Here is a 21,899-nt window from a genome sequence, read left to right on the forward strand (position 1 = left end):
AAATATTTAAGATGCATTGAACATTTTGTTTTAGAATTGGCTTTTCAATCATTTCATTACAAGCAATGCTTTCCTGCCGTTTACTTACTCCTACATCTACTATCTTCTTTTGTATTGTGCTTTGTGTTTTACAGAACATTTACTCTTTATAAAGCATATATTTCTAACCTAGGAAAATATCAAATGGAAAGGGGATGGGAATACCTTTGATATGTCCATTCAGCAGAAGTATGTGCTGCCGGGTACAGTTGCGTGAACATATACACATCTCCACTTCCTGTGAGATAAAATTTTAAGAAGGAAATTTTCTTTAGGAATCAGTCCTCCACCAGGCCTTATTTACAATGTCTGGCTTACTGTCCACCTGTGGGTCTGTCCACCAACCCTACAGGACCTCATATCCCTCCCTTCTCAAATGCCTACCTCTTCCCTTCCCTTCCCCCGCACCACCATCAGAAAACAGGCAGAGATATGCACAGCCATCAGCTTCTCAAACTTTATTTTCATTGCCCAAGTTTCGGGGCTGCAGCCTGTTGCTACTTTTCAGGTATTTCAGTCGTTATTTCTATGAATTCCTCCTCCTCCATTTGGAGGGTGTTGATTCGGTTGTCTCGGGCGTGGTCATTCACCAGTTCCTGTGCAGATGTTATTTTAACGTTCCTCTTGTAGCAAAGCACTATTGTGGTCGAGGACTCAGATGTTTTGAGTTTTTTAGGAGCAGGTTGTGGGTGTGAGTCCCCACTTTGGGTCTCCGGCATCTGTTAAGAAAACAGGGAGAGGCCAGGAGGACATTATTTTGGGTGAACAGGATAGAGACTGGATAGCAAGGGGGGCTTCATGAGAAGAAGGAATGCAGGTTGAGGAAGGGGTTTGATCGAGAGAAGAACAAGGTTGAACCACAGAGTAGGGATCTATGGGGAAGAAGAAGAAGAGGAGCGTGGGTAGGGTCATCTGTTAGTCCAAACTGCACCATTTTGTAAGTTCTTTGCTATTTTGCAGACCTTGGTCAAAGTGAAACATCCCATGGGGGTTCAGGCCATGAGAAACATCCTGCCTAACCACCTGTCTGCAAGGCGGACAAAGGCCCAACTAAAGAAAGATCCCTATCATATCTTGCTTGGCAATGTTCTAAGGAACACCACAATGATATTCCACCAGAAAAAGGGCCAAACCACCTGATCATAAGAACATCTTATCAATATCCTGCCGGGCAGCAAGCCATACTGCCCAGGCCCCTCCCACCCCTACCTACAAGCACCCCAGCCTGTAAGCGGCGGTGGGCTCTGGCATTAAGCGGGTCCCCCACTTCCACAATTGTCTGCAATATTCCTGTGTTGTTGTTTGAGCCGCCCTCGCTCTGTGTGTCTTTCTTTCACCCTCGCCTTCGCTTCAAAACCTAACAATCTTACCGCCTCGTTGGCCTCGTTGGAATCACAGGGGGCGCTTCTCTTCACCCCACTGGAACTGGATTTTTCGTCCATTGTATATATTAGTTTGTCAATGTCTGCAGGAGGCTTTGTAGCTTTTGAATCTTCGCAGTGGCCCAGAGCTCTTGCCCTCCCTATATATACCCTCCTGGTGACAAGGCAAAGCCACACCCTTGAGCTTTGTTTGATCATACAGGCAGTGTCCCAGCCAATGGCAGCCCTAGGGTGGCTTCACATCATAAAGCCCCACTGCTGACCACTCCCTGGGCTTGCGGGCAAGGGGTGACAGGGGTGTAGAGCAAACCAAATGCTGTTGTTGTTTCAGCATCCCCTGAAGATGCATCCCAAACCGATCTGTTGCCGCTCCTCATTTCTCCATGTTTAATGTTCATGGTTCACATGGAAGTCAGAGGATGATTCCTTCAAGCCCTTCCCCACAGCCATTCCTATTAAGTGATTCATTCTTTTGTCTTCCAGCCCTCACCATGACTTAGTATTTCGATGTCTCACCTCAAATCCCCCAAGCTAGTGTGGCTACATTTATTTATTGGTGGAGATGTGAATTATCCCATTTCCCTCCTACAGTTCCTTCACATGCACCTCGAAGACCATTTACTTTTGGGCTACTGCCAGGCAAATTTCAACCCATGTTCTTTTACCCAATGTCCATGTAGTTCTTTTAAGTTTCCTATCTCCAATCTGAAATAATGGCCTTCAGTCTGTCAAAAGTTTAGTGAATCAACATTCTTTACCGTGTATCCTAGTCTTGTTTCAAATCAGGGGTGTATATTTTTTTCTGTTTTTGAAATGGAGTTTCACTCTTGTTGCCCAGGCTGGAGTGCAATGGCATGATGTCAGCTCACTGCAACCTCTGCCTCCTGGGTTTAAGTGATTCTCTGGCTCAGCCTCCTGAGTAGCTGGGATTACAGGCCTGTGCCACCACACCCGGCTAATTTTTGTATTTTTAGGAGAGACGGTGGTCTCACCATCTTGGCCAAGCTGGTCTTGAACTCCTGACCTCGTGATCCACCCGCCTTGGCCTCCAAAGTGCTGGGATTACAGGCGTGAGCCACCACACCCAGCCCGGACGGCCATTATTAAAACACCATTGACAAGGAAATTTTGGTTACTTCTGTAGCATACAACAATTTAACATAAAATTTATAATTAATAACATACAGAAGTTATTTCAGAATTATAAGAGTTTCCCATAATTTTGGAGCACATATCAATAACATTTCTATAAATACAGCCCAAAGAAAGTCAAACACCATTTTATATTTGACGATGCTTCTTGTATGATTTTTATACCAAATAAGACCAATATGTCTCTTTTGGACTTCAGAGGACTCATATCAAAAAATTAATGAGGAATGAAGTTAGAATTTGACTTTGGAAAGTTCGTCAAAGATAAAAAGTTTAAAATGCTTGATATCACGAAATAGGGTCATGGGTCATTGTAAAATAGGTCATTCATTTAACCAAAGCAGTAACTCAAAGATTTCAAAAAAGAAAAAAAAAAAAGGTGAAAATCTTTATTCTTTGAGAGAGGAGGCTTAATATCCCAAACAATAAGCCCTAATTAAAAACAGGATGCGGCAAATTAAATTTGTTTTTTTGAAATTTTATAATAAAAGTTTAATCATCTTGACTATAAAATATAATTTCTATAAACCTTGTAACCTTCATCATTTTGCATGAAGGAGTGAGTTAATGCTCCAAGAAAGCCTTGTTAAACTGACAGAGCAACCTAGATACTGGTTTTGCTTTAGTTTGCCTTTGATATTAATGGTTCATTCCTAGAGAAACTGAGCTACTTTTCTCTTAATATCAGCCCTTACAATCTCACATGCCCACCTCTTCCACAATAGTCCTTGGGCCTTGAGGAGTTGAATAGTTTTAATTTCTGGCCCTGCATCTCATGAACGCAGTTTACTTTGATTAGCATCTTCTACTGGGCCTGAAGATAAGGCTGTAATTGCTGTCAGTGTTTAAGATATAGCAGAACTTGGTGTCCTTTTTAGACCCAGAAGTCAAAGCCCTATAGCTCAATGGCACAAGGACTTTAAAAGCACATACAGAAAGTTACACAGATGGAAGAAAACACTTTTTTAGACCTTGAAGAAAAAATTTTGGGCCTGTCATTGTGGCTCGTACCTGTTATCCCAGCACTTTGGGAGGCTGAAGCAGTTGGATCACTTGAGGTCAGAAGTTCGAGACCAGCCTGGCCAACACGGTGAAACCCTGTCTCTACTACAAATACAAAAATTAGCCGGGCGTGGTGGCAGGAGAATTGCTTGAACCTGGAAGGGGGAGGTTGCAGTGAGCCAAGATTGTGCCACTGCACTCTCAGCCTGGGTGACAGAGTGAGACCCTGTGTCAAAAAAAAAAAAAAAAATTATGAGACATGTGTCTACCCCCATGTTCTTAGCTTCAGGTCATCCCAGAAAAAAGTAACAAACTGTTACAAAATGGGAGCCACTGTACTCAGTTCTTCTTCCTCAGATTGTGTAAGAACAAGCTAACTGAACTCAATCATTTATCATTAATACAAAAGGCAGTACATGAACCTACTTTCCTTCTACTTTATACAGCACAGAAATGATTTCTCCTCCTGCAGTGATGACAAGAAATATATTTTTGGTCTCTGTAGTTGACATGCAGATGTACTCACTGTATCTCAAGTGGAAACTCATTAAAAGCCACTGGATTGCAATTGTGTTATCTCCCAGGAACACAGACAATAACATTCGTCATCACTCCCAATGCATTTCCATTTGCTAACACAGTGAAATCACCAACCTCACCTTCGTTCCCCTGAGGTTTCCATAGAAAGTTTTCACATTTTATTCCAGTTGATCAGACAAAAGCTCTAGGTGTCTGTTTATCACCAAGACATTTTTTAAATTTAAATTGCAAAATGCAGCCACACGATCACCTATAAAACCGTGGAAACTTCTGTTTCCTAATCTGTCGAGTAGGTCTGAGTTTGTAGATATTGCTAAAAATTTCCCACCAAGTGTTTGGAATTGTTGCTTAGATAATAAATATTAGGCTAAATTAGACACATAGGTGGGGCTAATACATAAGAAAAATGACGTATATCATCTGAAAATATATACTTTTCTCTAATATTTTACTCATTTTGGGAAAATAATTCCTTTTGCAAAGAGATTTCCAATGCTCTTGGTTTTGTGGGTACTTTGCAATTGTGTGTATAATAGACAGTTGGGCAAATCTTACCCAAGTTTACCTTTCCTGGCTTCCCTATTTCTACTTATGATCACTATCACATCTTGAAGCTGGAAGGAATCGTGGTAGCTATTATTCATTTGGCAATTTTTTACAGGTTTATTGAATGTCTGTTGTGGATCAGGCTCTATTTTAGGCACTGAGGATTTACACATACCCTTGGGAAACCTCAGGGGGCAAATAAAACACAACTAAATGAGTGAGATAAGGTCAGATGGTAATGGTTGCTATAATGAAAACTGTTCGGGGAGATATTTAAATTAAGCTTTTGATCAGGAACTACTTCAATGAGGAGATGATATTTAATCTTGAGAAAGAGCTGGCCAAGTGGATTTATGAAGAGAGCATCCCAGATAGAGGAAACAGCATCTGTATACAATGAGGTGCTCGACAATTTTTGATAAATGAGGAATTATCTTTAATTACCTTAGAATTTTAAAGTATTTTCTTATTTAGTGTCCATCTATATTTTAACTGATATTTGCAATTTTCTATGAGGGTAATCATATTTTGGTAGAAAGGGATTTTTTGCCTTCAAGATATTAGCCCTTTGTTACTGGTATTGCAAATACTCTCCCATTTAGTTATTATTTATACATTGACAAATTTTGTTCTTTTTTAAAATAAAGGTTATATATTACATTTAATTCTATTAACCTTTTTTATGTTTCTTAGCTTTCATTATATGCTTAGAAATAACCACTCTACCTAAAGATATTTAGTAGTTAAGTCACTAGTAATTATTTATGTTAACACTTCATCTTTAATGTTTTAAAGTATTTGATATATCCTTGCATTTATTTGAGTTGAGAAACCGTTTTAGTTTTTAACAAATGGTTAACTAGTAATCACAAGGAAATTAAATAATTGACATTCTTGCTGCTTATTTTATTTTATTTTATTTTTGTACTTTTTTTTTACAGTTTTTAAAATTATATTTTAAGTTCTAGGGTACATGTGCACAACGTGCAGGTTTGTTACATATGTATAGATGTGCCATGTTGCTGTGCTGCACCCATTAACTCGTCATTTACATTAGGTGTATCTCCTGACGCTATCCCTCCCCACTCCCCCTACTCCACAACAGGCCCCGGTGTGTGATGTTCCCCTTCCTGTGTGCAAGTGTTCTCATTGTTCAATTCCCACCTATGAGTGAGAACATGCGGTGTTTGGTTTTTTGTCCTTGCGATAGTTTGCTGAGAATGATGGTGTCCAGCTTCATCCATATCCCTACAAAGGACATGAATTCATCAATTTTTATGGCTGCATAGTATTCCATGGTGTATATGTGCCACATTTTCTTAATCCAGTCTATCACTGTTGGACATTTGGGTTGGTTCCAAGTCTTTGCTGTTGTGAATAGTGCCACAATAAACATATGTGTGCATGTGTTTTTATAGCAGCATGATTCATAATCCTTTGCGTATATACCCAGTAATGGGATGGCTGGGTCAAATGGTATTTCTAGTTCTAGATCCCTGAGGAATCGCCACACTGTCTTCCACAATGGTTGAACTAGTTTTCAGTCCCACCAACAGTGTGAAAATGTTCCTATTTCTCCACATCCTCTCCAGCACCTGTTTATTCCTTACTTTTTAATGATCGCCATTCTAACTGGTGTGAGATGGTATCTCATTGTGGTTTTGATTTGCATTTCTCTGATGGCCAGTGATGATGAGCATTTTTTCATGTGTTCTTTGGCTGCATAAATGTCTTCTTTTGAGAAGTGTCTGTTCATATCCTTCACCCACTTGTCGATGGGGTTGTTTTTTTCTTGTAAATTTGTTTGAGTTCATTGTAGATTCTGGATATTAGCCCTTTGTCAGAAGGGTAGATTTCAAAAATTTTCTCCTGTTCTGTAGGTTGCCTGTTCACTCTGATGGTAGTTTCTTTTGCTGTGCAAAAGCTCTTTAGTTTAATTAGATCCCATTTGTCAATTTTGTGTTTTGTTACCATTGCTTTTGGTGTTTTAGACATGAAGTCCTTGCCCATGCCTATGTCCTGAATGGTATTGCCTAGGTTTTCTTCTAGGGTTTTTATGGTTTTAGGTGTAACATTTACGTCTTTAATCCATCTTGAATTAATTTTTGTATAAGGTGTAAGGAAGGGATCCAGTTTCAGCTTTCTACATACGGCTAGCCATTTTTCCCAGCACCATTTATTAAATAGGGAGTCGTTTCCCCATTTCTTGTTTTTGTCAGATTTGTCAAAGATCAGATAGTTGTAGATGTGTGGTATTATTTCTGAGGGCTCTGTTCTGTTCCATTGGTCTATATCTCTGTTTCGGTACCAGTACCATGCTATATCTGTGTTTTGGTTACTGTAGCCTTGTAGTACAGTTTGAAGTCAGGTAGCGTGATGCCTCCAGCTTTATTCTTTCGGCTTAGGATTGACTTGGCGATGCGAGCTCTTTTTTGGTGCCATTTGAACTTGAAAGTAGTTTTTTCCAATTCTGTGAAGAAAGTCATTGGTAGCTTGATGGGGATGGCATTGAATCTATAAATTACCTTGGGCAGTATGGCCATTTTCATGATATTGATTCTTCCTATCCATGAGTATGGACTGTTCTTCCATTTGTTTGTGTCCTCTTTTATTTCCTTGAGCAGTGGTTTGTAGTTCTCCTTGAAGAGGTCCTTCACATCCCTTGTAAGTTGGATTCCTAGCTATTTTATTCTCTTTGAAGCAATTGTGAATGGGAGTTCACTCATGATTTGGCTCTCTGTCTGTTATTGGTGTATAGGAATGCTTGTGGTTTTTGCACATTGATTTTGTATCCTGAGACTTTGCTGAAGTTGCCTATCAGCTTAAGGAGATTTTGGGCTGAGACGATGGGGTATTCTAGATATACAATCATGTCATCTGCAAACAGGGACGATTTGACTTCCTCTTTTCCGAATTGAATACCCTTTATTTCTTTCTCCTGCCTGATTGCCCTGGCGAGAACTTCCAACAGTATGTTGAATAGGAGTGGTGAGAGAGGGCATCCCTGTCTTGTGCCAGTTTTCAAAGGGAATGCTTCCAGGTTTTGCCCATTCAGCAGGATATTGGCTGTGGGTTTGTCATAGATAGCTCTTATTATTTTGAGATACATCCCAATAGTACCTAATTTATTGAGAGTTTTTAGCATGAAGGGCTGTTGAATTTTGTCAAAGGCCTTTTCTGCATCTATTGAGATAATCATGTGGTTTTTGTCTTTGGTTCTGTTTATATGCTGGATTACGTTTATTGATTTGTGTATGTTGAAGCAGCCTTGCATTCCAGGGATGAAGCCAACTTGATCATGGTGGATAATGTTTTTGATGTGCTGCTGGATTCCGTTTGCCAGTATTTTATTGAGGATTTTTGCATCTATGTTCATCAGGGATATTGGTCTAAAATTCTGTTTTTTTGTTGTGTCCCTGCCAGGCTTTGGTATCAGGATGATGCTGGCCTCATTAAATGAGTTAGGGAGGATTCCCTCTTTTTCTGTTGATTGGAATATTTTCAGAAGGAATGGTACCATCTCCTCCTTATAACTCTGGTAGAATTTGGCTGTGAATCCTTCTATTCCTGGACTTTTTTTGGTTGGTAAACTATTAATTATTGCCTCAATTTCAGAGCCTGTTATTGGTCTCTTCAGTGATTCAACTTCTTCCTGGTTTAGTCTTGGTAGGGTGTATGTGTCGAGGAATTTATCCATTTCTTCTAGATTTTCTAGTTCATTCGCATAGAGGTGTTTGTAGTATTCTCTGATGGTAGTTTGTATTTCTGTGGCATCAGTGGTGATATCCCCTTTATCATTTTTTATTGTGTGTATTTGATTCTTCTCTCTTTTCTTTTTTATGAGTCTTGCTAGCAGTCTATCAATTGTGTTGATCTTTTAAGAAAACCAGCTCCTGGATTCATTGGTTTTTTGGAGCGTTTTTTGTGTCTCTATCTCCTTCAGTTCTGCTCTGATCTTAGTTATTTCTTGTCTTCTGCTAGCTTTTGAATGTGTTTGCTCTTGCTTCTCTAGTTCTTTTAATTGTGATGTTAGGGTGTCAATTTTAGATCTGTCCTGCTTTCTCTTGTAGGCATTTAGTGCTATAAATTTCCCTCTACGCACTGCTTTGAATGTGTCTCAGAGATTCTGGTATGTTGTGTCTTTGTTCTTGTCGGTTTAGCTACAAAGAAGCTTCTTAAATTTTAAAAAGCCCGCTCTATAATCTGATTGGTCAGTTTTTGTTCCATCATCAGTAAGTGGTTTCTCTGCGTTTAAGCCATTTAGGCGCCAGCTACTTCGGCGTTACTAATTTGTTCGGCATTAATATAATATGCTATCCACACACAAGACAAGATAGTAGCAAGTTTCAAGATGGGGTACATTAGCTGCCAATTTGATATGACCGTGTTTATTTTAAATGCTGCCTTATCATATACTAAATTATATATTCTTGAGTCTAAATCCAGACTTTGTACTGTGTTCCTTTTAGCTATTGCTCTTTGCCAATACCAACTGTTTTGTTTTTTCTATCTTTACAATGGCATTGATGTTGGGACCGGTCTTCCCTCATTCGTCTTTATCAAAAGTATCTTAGTATCACCTGTTATTCCAGGTATATCTTTGAGTCCTTTTGCCAGTTTATTTTTAAATAATATTTTGATTGGAACAGAATAAAAATTATAATTACATTTACATAAAATAGAAATTTTTACTTTGATTATTCCTAAATACATTCTGTTGTTGTTTCCTATAATAAATATGCCCACTTTTTACCATACTGAACCTCTAATTAGTTCTAAAAAGATATAGAATGAATTTTCTCAGATTTTCTCGGTATATAAGAATGTAATCTACAGATAATTACATATCTTATAAGGAATTACAGATTGTTATTACACATATGTGTATATTCATTTGTTTATTTATTTATAGAAACTAGAGCTCATATATTTTAATATGGCTTCACCACTTACCAGCTGTGATACTTTACATCTCTTAACCTCAACTTTCTTTAAAACCGAGAGACAGTTACTTAACACACAAGGTGATTTGGACCATCAAAGGATCACATGAGTTCATTTAGACAAAATGCTTAGAACAATGCCTATCACATAATAAGCACTATAAAGGGTTTTTTGTTGCTGCTGCCATTATTAATATTATTTTATTGGCCGCAACTTCAAAAGAAAAGAGAAATAATAGTGGTGTAAGTAAACATCTTTATTTTGCTCTTTATCTTAGGGATGATAGCCTTTAGAGATTTCTTTTACATGTTTATTTCATCTATATTTTTACATTATGAAGTATAACTTATAGACATTTTGACATTTTGTAACTTAATTTATTGGTATGTGTATTAGTCCGTTCTCATGCTGCTAATAAAGACATACCCAAGACTGAGTTATTTATAAAGGAAAGAGGTTTAATTGACTTACAGTTCAGCATGGCTGCAGAGGCCCCAGGAAACTTAGAAATGATAACAGAAGAGGAAGCAAACACATCCTTCTTCACATGGCAGCAGGGAGAAAAATGAGTGTTGCGTTAGTCCATCTTCATGCTGCTGATAAAGACATACCTGAGACTGCGCAATTTTACTAAAAAAAGAGGTTTATTGGACTTACAGTTCCACATGGCTGGGGAGGCCTCACAATCATGGCAGAGGGCAAGGAGGAGCAAATCACATCTTATGTGAATGGCGGCAGACAAAAGGAGAGCTTGTGCAGGGAAACTCTGCCTTATAAAGCCTTCAAATCTCATGAGACTTATTCACTATCAAAAGAACAGCATGGGAAAGACCTGCCCCCATGATTCAATTACCTCCCACCAGGCGCCTCCCACAATATGTGGAAATTCAAGTTGAGATTTGGGTGGGAACACAGCCAAACTGTATCATTATGCCCCTGGCCCTTCCAAATCTCATGTCTTCACATGTCAAAACCAATCATGCCTTCCCAACAGTCCCCCAGAGTCTTAACTCATTTCAACATGAACTCAAAGTCCACAGTCCAAAGTCTCATCTGAGACAAGGCAAGTCTCTTTCACCTATGTGCCTGTAAAATCAAAAGCAAGTTAGTTACTTCCTAGACACAATGGGAGTACAGGAATTGGGTAAATATAGCCACTCTAAAGGGGAGAAATTAGCCAAAACAAGGGGCTACAGGCCCCATGCAAGTCCAAAATCAAGTAGGGGAGTCACATATTAAAGCTCCAAAATGATCTCCTTTGACTCCATGTCTCACGTCTGGGTCACGCTGATGCAAGAGATGGGTTCCCATGGTCTTGGGCAGCTCCACCCCTGTGGCTTTGCAGTGTACAGCCTCCCTCCCAGGTGCTTTCACAGGCTGTTGTTGGGTGTCTGTGGCTTTTCCAGGCACACGGTGCAAGCTGTCGGTGGATCTGCCATTCTTGGGTCTGGCAGATTGGTGCCCCTCCTTTCACGGCTCCACGAAGCGGTGCCCCAATAGGGACTCTGTGTGGGGGCTCCAACCCCACATTTCCCTTCCACACTGCCCTAGTAGAGGTTCTCCATGAGAGCCCCACCCCTGCAGCAAACTTCTGCCTGGACACCCAGGCATTTCCTTACATCTTCTGAAATCTAGGTATAGGTTCCCAAACCTCTATTCTTGACTTCTGTGCACCCACAGGCTCAACAGCATGTGGAAGCTGACAAGGCTTAGAGCTTGCACCCTCTGAAGCCACAGCCTGAGCTGCATCTTGACCCCTTTTAGTCATGGCTGGAGTAGCTGGGATGCAGGGCACCAAGTCCCTAGACTGCACACAGCACAGGGACCCTGGATCTGGCCCACGAAACCATGTTTTCCTTCTAGGCCTCCAGGTCTGTGTTGGGAGGGGCTGCTGTGAAGACCTGTGACATGTTCTGAAGACATTTTCCCCATTGTCTTGGGGATTAACATTTGGCTCCTGGTTACTCATGCACATTTCTGCAACTGACTTGAATTACTCTTCAGAAAATGGGATTTTCTCTTCTATTGGATTGTCAGGCTACAAATTTTCCAAAATTTTATGCTGTGCTTCCCTTATAAAACTGAATGCCTTTATCAGCACCCAAGTCACCTCTTGAATGTGTTGCTGCTTAGAAATGTCTTCTGCCAGATACCCGAAATCATCTCTCTCAAGTTCAAAGTTCCACAAATCTCTAGGGCAGGGGCAAAATGTCACCAGTCTCTTTGCTAAAACATAACAAGAGTCACCTTTGCTCCATTTCCCAACATGTTCCTCATCTCCATCTGAGACCACCTCAGCCTGGATTTCATTGTCCATATCATTATCAGCATTTTAGTAAAGCCATTCAGGAAGTCTCTGTGGAGTTCCAAACTTTCCCATATTTTCCTGTCTTCTTCTGAGCCCTCCAAACTGTTCCAACCTCTTCCTGTTACTCAGTTCCAAAGTCACTTCCACATTTTTGGGTATAATTTCAGCAATGCCCCTGGCACCAACTTACTGTATTCATTTGTTTTCAGGCAACTGATAAAGACATACCTGAATCTGGGCAATTTTACAAAAGAAAGAGGCCTATTGGACTTACAGTTCCAAGTGGCTGGGGAGGCCTCACAGTCATGGCGGAAGGCAAGGGAGAGTTCGTGACATCTTACATGAATGGTGGCAGGCAAAAAGAGAGCTTGTGCAGGGAAACTCTGCCTTATAAAGCCATCAGATCTCGTGAGACTTATTCACTATTAAGAGAACAGCATGGGAAAAACCTGCCCTCATGATTTAATTACCTCTCACAGGGTACCTCCCACAGCATGTGGGAATTTAAGATGAGATTTTGGTGGGGACACAGCCAAACCATATCAGTGTCCTGCAAAGGGGGAAGCCCCTTATAAAACCACCAGATCTTGTGAGAACTAACTCACTATCATGAGAACAATATAGGGGAATCTGTCCCCATAATTCAATTATCTTCACCTATTTTTTCCATGACACATGGGGATTATGGGAACTACAATTCAAGGTGAGATTTGGGTGGCAACACAGCCAAACCATACTAGTAAGTATCTCTAAAAAGCAACATTAAAAAAATAAACTGCAATACTATTAAGATAGCAAACAAAAGTAATATCTTCTAAGGCCAGGCACAGTGGCTCATGTCTGTAATCTCAACATTTGCAATACCAAGATGGGCGGATATCTTGATCCCAGGATTCTGAAATTGTGTGCTTATTTACTCATGGTGTAATTTACTTTCTTTTGATAGCTATTGTATTTTCTATAAACTGGTAGTTCAATCTGAAGGCTTGATTGGATTACAGTTAAAAATATTTTGTGAAAGAGTACCCTTTACTACATTATGTGTCATTTCTGGACATCTGGGAAGCAGATGTCGAGGCATAATTAGAAGTGCAAAAGATTTATTGGGAAAAATGCCTGAGAGGATAGAGGAGAAGGGGAACAAGAGTTTTTATGATCTGCACAAAAATTCTGAAGCTTTTAAAAATATATAAATTATTTAGGATTTGCACCCCATTCTCCTTCATGTCTTCACCTGCTACGTTTTCCCCTCAGAAAACCTTAATTGCAAATTTGAATTTCTCTGAGTTTTTGAGTGGGCTATGATCTTTGTCATTTCTAATACTTCCACATGCTATTGGTTCCTTTGCTTGGAATATTCTTTCTGTCTTGGTCAATGTGAACTCTTAATTATACTATAAAGATAACTTAAATATCATCTCCTCTAGTAAACTCACCTTCACTTACCTAGAGACTGGTTGACTGATTCTTTCTCTAAATTTCTGTAAATCCTCATATGTATGTGTAGAACAGTGCTTATCTTATGTTTTTTCACAAATTATTTATGTGTTTGTTTCCTCATTTAACTGTGGGTTAGAAAGACTGCAAATATGCTATTTCTTCTGTACATTAATCATGATTAGTACAGAGCTTGATCAATATTAGCTGTTCAGAAGAATGAGTACATAATTCCTCAATGAAGTGTAGTTTCAAAGCCAGTTTCTCTACTCTCTTGCTCTCTGATTAAATATTCATCTTTCAAACTATTACCCAAACTGCATTTTAGGGACAATAAAACACTTAGTTGTTACGCACAAGGGCTCTGAAGCCAAACACCTGGAGTTAAAATCCTCTCTAAGCCACTTACTGTGTGACCCTAACCACCTTGGCCTTATTTTCTGCATCTGTGAGATAATAATTAGATTATCAATTTTATATGGTTGCTTCAAGGATTAAATGAGATAATAGGTAAGCTTTCAATAAACATTCGTTAGCATTTCCAAAGATCACATCTCATATAAAATCTTTATATTTACTTAGCCCTGTATCACATGCTCCAGCTACATTAACATCACTGTTACCAATAATTCTATTAGCTGGCCGGGCATGGTGGCTCATGCCTGTAATGCCAGCACTTTGGGAGGCCAAGGCGGGCAGATCACAAGGTCAGGAGTTCAAGACCAGCCTGACCAACATGGTGAAACCCCGTCTCTACTAAAAATACAAAAATTAGCTGGGGCATGGTGGTGCATGCTTGTAATCCCAGCTACTTGGGAGGCTGAGGCAGGAGAATCGCTTGAACCCAGGAGGTGGAGGTTGCAGTGAACTGAGATCATGCCACTGCATTCCAGCCTGGGCAACAGAGCGAGACTCCATCTCAGAAAGAAAACCAATCAATTAGCTTATAATTATTTATTATGTTCAATGCATACTTTAATTGATTGAGCACATATTTTGAATCAAGCACTGCTCTAGATATTAGAGATATAGCAGTGAACAAACATTTATTTTTTTTTTCCTTCACGTGGCTTATATTCTGGGGAGAGCGGGCAGGCAATAAGCGAAAATAAATATGCTAAATATATACTATTTGAGATAGTATACATTGAAATGGGGGAAATAATGTAGAACATGGGAGTTCAGGGAATGCTGAGGGGATGTTGTTTTAAATAGGGAGTTCAAGTAAAACCTCACTGAAAAGGTGATATTTGAGAAAAAACCGCGAGAAAATGAGGGAGCCAGTAATGTAGATATTTGAGGAAAAGCAGTTCACAACAATAATGAACTGTTTTTCTTTCAGAACAAAGGCTGAATTCTTGAAGCAGAAATGTGCTTGGCATATATAGAGAATCATGGGGAGGTCATATCGACCTAAGAAGAATAAGAAACAGGCACAATAATGGAGGCTAAAGTCACAGAGGTAGCAGGTTCCAAATGACATAAAGTGTGTTTTGTTTTTTTTTTTTTGCTTTGAGCGAGCTGGAAAGCCATTGCCAGTTTTGAGTGAAGGAGTGATGTGATAAATTTTTAAAAGATCATTCTAGAAGCTGTGTGCAGAGTGAACTACAGATTGATAAGGATGGCGCAGAAATACCAAGTAGGAGTCTATTCCAGTAATCCAGATGAGGGATAATGATGATTTGGTTGAGAGTTGTAATGTTAGAGATGGTGAGAAGTGGGCCAGTTTGAAAAGTATTTTAAAAGAGCATAGAGGATTTGCTGATGAATTGGATTTGGGGTAAAAAAAGGAGAGGAGTTGGGCATAATAATAATAGCTAATGCATTTGCACTTAATACATATTCAACACTATTAAATTTTTAAATAAGTATTAGCTAATTTAGTTTTTAGAAACAATGAAGAAATAATTCCTGGAACATATGAGTACTCAATATTTACTAATTGAGGCACAGAGAGGATGACTAGCTTAGCCCATGCCATGCAGCTAGTAAATAGTGGATCCAAGATTCAAACCGAGACAGTGCAGCTACAGAGTTCATGATTTTAAGTACTGCATGATGGATGGATGCTTTGAAAGAATGTTAGGGCCAGGGTCTGGGATCCATGAGAATAAAGGAGGCCAGTGTTTTTGTGAGCTCAGCAGCCAAGAGCAGGAGTGGTGCTAAGAGGCCCAGGGAGATACCTGCTACCCCAAACATTGACTCTTTTCCCTGTGCAGGATGTTAGAAGCCCCCCCAAACTCCAGTAGTGTTCTACAGAGAGATAGTCAATGGACAATTTCTTAATGAGCCATATTTTTTAAAAAATAGGCTTTCCATTTCATCCATACATAGGCATGTGCTTATTTTGCCTAAAAGGGTGTAACACAATTTGTCAACCAAAATGAAATTAATGTGGAAATTTTGTTGTTTGCTGGAATGCCACATTGGGGAATTATTTCATAGTTTTGATGAGTGAGCAGATATTAATTGAGAGACATGGAGTGATCAGAGGAGGTCAGTCAACCTGTGTGTGTTTATCAGCAGCTACTCCTTTATGTTTTATCTGTGTTCTGTAGGGCCAACCACTCAAGAAAGCTCAGGCCTTGGCTTAGCGTCTTCTCAGAAGCTCATAGGAGCTCCAGCCATTGCTGAGTGCTCTGGGCATGCTGTATCCATAGTGTAGACTCACACCTGGACACAGAGCATGTCCTGGTGCCATGTAAGGGGAGGACAAAAGACCCACTGTCTCACACCAAGCTCTCCTGCAATTATGTTTTCCCATCAGTGTCATTATCAAACTGGGAGTGATTTCCACCTCCTTGTTTCTGGGAACATTCTTCAATGTCTGGAGACATTTTTGGTTGCTATAACTGGTGGGAGGTGAGTGCTCCTAACAGTGGGTGAAGGCCAGAGATGCTTCTGAATATCCTGCAATGCACAGGAGAGTCTCTGTGCAAAGAATTATCAGGCTTAAAACAATAGTGCTGACGATGAAAACTCTGGTGTAGGATGAAGCCTTCCTTGTCTTAGTTTAGGTTGGGCTATTGGGGTAGGACAGATTACCTCAGAGCTTATAGGACACACAGAAATCTGAATGGGAATAGCTGGGGCTATTGGAAAGATGTTAAAGGCCGGGACAGTCAGAAGGTGATTGGCTGAAGAAGAACTCAGCAGAATCCATTTCCCTTGTCTTTTCCATTATTGCTAGGGAAAGAGAGGATGCCAAAACGTGAAGGAATAGTCACCTGGTGCAATAGTAGCCAATGAGAAAATGTTGCTGGTGAGAAAATGATTACAACATATCGTAACAATTATTTTTCTAAATAAGAAGCCACAGATGTGTAGCCATTATCTAGCTATCTTCTCTCCTGTTAGCTTCAAGCTCTCTAAACACTTCTCTCCGGGAAAGAGGCAATTAATGGCACCTGCCTTAAAGTTTCTTTTTCTTTTACTTCTTTCTCTCTGAGAAACAGGATTTTTTTAACTTGTCCCCTTTCCCTTCCTTCTCTACTAAAATCAAGTTGGTGCTATCTATGTTATAGTTTCAATGTTAAGTGAATATGAAAGTGTCTCATCACTTATACAGTCTTACATCTGTTGAGATCAAGGCATCAGTCATGTTCTTGTGGTGGGAAAGCGCGGTGGCAGGACAAAACAAGCTGCAGATTTCTGATTAACCAGGAAGCTAAAATGCAGTCCGCTGGGAAGTCCGTGCATAGATGCCTGATCTGTCCCAGGAGGTGCAGTAAACCTAACTCTAAAACCACACTCATTTGGCCTCATGAGAAAAATAATGTTAAAAGCTTAATTTCACACAATGAATATCTATTGGTGAAGAGGTCCGAGTCTTCCACGATATAAAAAATGTATTAAAAATGGATGATTACCTAACAGAGACAGGGTTAGTCATCTATGAAATGATTCCCCAAAATAACACTCAAACGCGCGCGTGCGCGCGCGCGCACACACACACACACACACACACACCACATACACATTTTGGGGGAGTAAACCCTTATGAAAGCTTATAAATTAAACTCTGCCAGTCATTTATATACCTACATGAGTGGTTTTATCAGCTCACCTCTGGAAAGCACATTGAATTTGCTATTTGTCACTAAAGGTAGGTTTTAACAGTGTTGATTTAAGACTGCTGGTGACAAGGAAAGATAACTAGTGGTCCTATGACTTAGATGTCTAAAGGATTCAATGAGATGGTTATTAGGGAAGCAAAGTGAAATTGTAGGACAAGCGAGTCTCCTGGCTTCTGTTGAATGAGGAAGTCAGAAGGCAGGCAGTCTGCTGAGAAATGTTCCTGCTTGTTCTGCCAGCCTGACCCAGGTGGCAGAACAAGCAGTGGCCATAAAGACAGTTGGCTAATCTAGGGAAAAAAAGCAAAATAATTATGTGAATAAATAATGTTACACAGTTGGGGTTATTTCTATCCCTCCATAGTAGAAATGGGCAAACTATGGCCACTTAAAAGACCAGGGTACAGAGTGACGTCACCAAGATGGCTAACAAGAGTTAAGTGGTGCCCATTTTCTCCACAAAAAGGGACAAAAAACAAGTGAACAACTATATTTTGAGTACAGTGACCGAGGAAGCACTCTGGAGAGCACCAGGGGAGTGGTGAAAACCCCACAGAGCAATGAAATCCAGGACAGCACCATAGCAAGGGGAATGAGGAAGCCTGCCTTTGCAACACCGTTTCCCCCATGGGGATCAGCTCAGAGTCAGGAGGAAATTAATCTTACAGTTAAAAGGTAAGCTAGAGATCCACAGTAGTCCTCATTTATGCCACAAACATTAACAATCCTTGCTACAAGAGAGTCCCCCAGTCCTCACAGTCTCTGAATCCAGTTTGGAGAGTAGCTGGGAGTTTGTGTAGCTGCATTGCCTCAGAGTAGGAGCTCAACATGAGCACCCTCCGCACCAGCGACCTAAACTGCTGTGACTCAGCACCATCTTGAAATGGACCCACTAATACAGTGCATCCTGCTCTGGGGACCAGTAGCAACGGACTCTCTTCATCTCTGAGGTCCCACCGTCGTGCCACCAGGTGCGTATGGTTGCCTGCAGCATCACGACCCCAGCTGCCCAGAGCCTAGGCCAGACTGAATGACTGAGACCTTGACATCCAAAACTGCATGGCTACCCCACGCCCTCAGGAAACAAGCAGACCTGCACAGCATGCCGGGAGCATGACAAAGCTGAAATGGTGTGTTATTCATTGAACATTGAAAGGTGGTTTCTGATGAAATAGTCATTTCAATAATTCTGAGCATTTTTTTTGCCACATCTAACTGAAAAGCAACAATGCATTCAGTTTCTGTGGAATCCAGGATGTTTAAAAAATGCAAATTTTATTATCAGTATAAATTGATGCATAATTTATAAGTGTATTGCTGATTAAAGTAAAACAGGTAAGGTATAAACAAGCCTTCCTGACAATCAGCACTTTGTTACCGCTCAAAGTTCCCTGCGTTAATCACACTCTGAATCAAAATCAGATGCTACTATGTGAACTCAAAAGGAAGTGAACTAAAAACACAATTTCCTGAAATAACTAACAGTAAGCATCACAGCAGAAACAGTCCAGGCTCTAAAATCAGAGAAACCTGGATTATAATACTGTTCTCTGCATTTTAGCAATCTTGAGCAGAAAACCTCTCAGAGACTTACTTATTTGTAGTATAGGAATATTATCTTCTAATCCTTTAGTTTATTGTAAAGGTTAAACAATGAGACAATATATGTAAAATGCCTAGCATATAACAGGTACATGCAAATAGTAGCTACTATATAAAATTTATTGATTTGCCTTATTCTCAACTAATGTATCTTCATGTAGAATCTAATGTATAAATTTAAAATAAATTCCCACAGATTGTCTTTTCCTCTTGAGAATTTATGTTTTATTATTTTTACTATCACAATTATTATTTCTTTTTTATTTTAAAAATGTATTTATTTTTGTTATACGTGAAGTTCTAGGGTACATGTGCACAACGTGCAGGTTTGTTATATATGTATCCATGTGCCATGTTGGTGTGCTGCACCCATTAACTCATCATTTACATTAGGTATATCTCCTAATGCTATCCCTCCCCTCTCCCCTCACCCCGCAACAGGCCCCAGTGCGTGATGTTCCCCTTCCTGTGTCCAAGTGTTCTCATTGTTCAGTTTCCACCTATGAGTGAGAACATGCGGTGTTTGGTTTTTTGTCCTTGTGATAGTCTGCTGAGAATGATGGTGTCCAGCTTCATCCATGTCCCTACAAAGGACATGAACTCGTCCTTTTTTATGGCTGTATAGTATTCCATGGTGTATATGTGCCACATTTTCTTAATCCAGTCTATCACTGATGGACATTTGGGTTGGTTCCAAGTCTTTGCTATTGTGAATAGTGCCACAGTAGTATTTTAATTGATCAGTTTATGATGATTTGGAGAATTGTCCAGAAACTAAACAATCCTGACATTTCAGAAAGAGTAGCTGTGTTGTGAGCTACTCATTCACAAAGGACATTGCAGGAGACAAGAAGTGTTCATTGTTATTTCCAGCCTCATGTTTTCCTTTTAGTTCATTGTCTTTGTCTGGGCTACTATAACAGAATACCTGAGACGGGGTAATGTATAAAGAACAGAAATTTATTTCTCACAGGTCTGGAGGCTGGGAAATTCCAGATGAAGGCACCAACATCTGATGGGGACCTTCTTGCTGTGTCCTCAGTAGTGGAAGGCAGAAGGGCAAGAGAGGAAGAACTTCCTCTGTCAAGCCCCTTTAAAAGGGCACCTAATCCCATTCGTGAGAGAGGCGCCCTCAAGGCCTAATTATATCTTAAAGGCTCCACCTCTTAAAACCATCACACTGGCAACACCAAAATTTTGGAAGGGACATACTCAAATCATAGCAGGTATTGAAACATAGATAGAGAAATGCAACTTAAATTGTTGGGAAAAAGAAGACTACATGCTATATAATTGTATTTGTGTAAACTGTATAAACAGGTAAAGCTAATATAATCTGTTAGAGTCAGAATAATTGTGACCCTAGGTGGAAAAGGCTGTGTGTGTGTGTGTGTGTGTGTGTGTGTGTGTGTGCACGTTTGTGTAGGGATTGGGAGGGTTAGTGAGTGAAAACCTCTGGGGTGCATGAAGAGGACCAGTGATGGTGATATCTTATTCTTAATCATGGTGCAAGTTACATGGGGTTCATTCAATTTGTGAAAATTCAGCAAGATAAATCCTCCTAATGTGTTTGATTCTCTGTATATGTACTATATTAAATACAAACTTTTAAATACAGGATCATGGCAAAAACATTATATTTATAATTACATATTTTTTAGAATAGTTGAAAAAAGAAAGAGAACTAAAAATTACCCAAAATTCTATCTCCAAATTATAGCCAGTGCTGACATTTTATTTTATTATTCTGCTATTATTACTCTTTTTAAACAAAACTAGAGTCATGGTACATGTGGATTGTATCCTACTTTTGATACTATATATTATTTTTCGTAAATTCTGAATGTCATGAAATATGTTTTGAAAATATGATTTATAATACCGAAGTAGTATTGCATTATATGGATATGCCATATCTTATTTTACTAGTCTCATCTGCATAGAATTTAAGTTGTTTTCTTGGTTTTGTGTTTTTTTTTTTTGAGATGGAGTCTGGCTCTGTCGCCCAGGCTGGAGTGCAGTGGCACCGTCTCGGCTCATTGCTACCTCCACCTCCTCGGTTCAAGCGATTCTCCCACCTCAGCCTCTCAAGTAGCCGGGATTACAAATGTGCACCACCATGCCCGACTATTTTTTGTATTTTTAGTAGAGACAGGGTTTCACCATGTTGGCCAGGCTGGTCTCAAACTCCTGACCTCAAGTGATCCGTCCGCCTTGGCATGCCAAAGTGCTGGGATTATAGTCGTGAGCCACCGCACCTGGCTGTTTTCATGGTTTTTTGCTCATAAATAATGCTATTATCAACAATATTGTACATAAGTCTGTCTCTCTGAACATTTCCTTAAAATAAATTCTTATAAGTGAAATTACTGAGTCCAGAGGTATAAATTCCTTAAGCTTTTAATAAATATTATCATTTTCCTCTCAAAAAATCCTGTGAACATTTACCAGCAGTATTCAAAGGTACCAGTTTCTCTGCACCATTATCATCACAAGATGATACAGTTAATATTTATCAACATTTTACTAGCTCTGTCTTCTACCAAGTTCCTTTCCTTATGTAACTCTAGAAATCCCAACGGAATCTGTCCATGTTTCACGCATCCAGCTTGTTCTCATTTTTCATCTCAACCAGTTGTCTGATTCCAGCTTGTTATCTCCTTACTGCCAGCTCCTAACTTGCTTCCATTGCTCAGCTGCCATTCATCCCTTTACTGTTTTTCCACAAGTATAGAAAAAGGCCTTTTCTTCAGTTCTCTACAGCGTAAGATGAGGCTGTGTTGAAACAATTTAACCAGACTTTAACAAAGGCTTGGAGAAAACATAAAAGTTTCAAATTTCAGATATGTAAAATTGTGTTGTAGTTATAGATAT

At 39.7% G+C, this 21,899-nt stretch overlaps 2 protein-coding genes across 2 annotated transcripts in view; one reads left to right on the plus strand and one right to left on the minus strand.

Moving 5' to 3' along the window:
• The window catches only part of MAGEC3 (MAGE family member C3), a 671,639-nt gene that overhangs the window by 478,389 nt on the left and 171,351 nt on the right, over positions 1-21,899 (plus strand).
• On the minus strand, positions 484-1,534 carry LOC129395387 (sperm protein associated with the nucleus on the X chromosome C-like). Its single transcript, XM_055106665.1, has 2 exons — positions 1,410-1,534; positions 484-758 (listed from the first exon to the last, which is right to left on the minus strand). Exons 1-2 carry the CDS (start codon positions 1,479-1,481, stop codon positions 537-539), a joined length of 294 nt encoding a protein of 97 aa, XP_054962640.1. The 5' UTR covers positions 1,482-1,534; the 3' UTR covers positions 484-536.

This window comes from Pan paniscus, chromosome X (genome assembly GCF_029289425.2).
Source record: "Pan paniscus chromosome X, NHGRI_mPanPan1-v2.0_pri, whole genome shotgun sequence".
Lineage (NCBI taxonomy): Eukaryota > Metazoa > Chordata > Mammalia > Primates > Hominidae > Pan > Pan paniscus.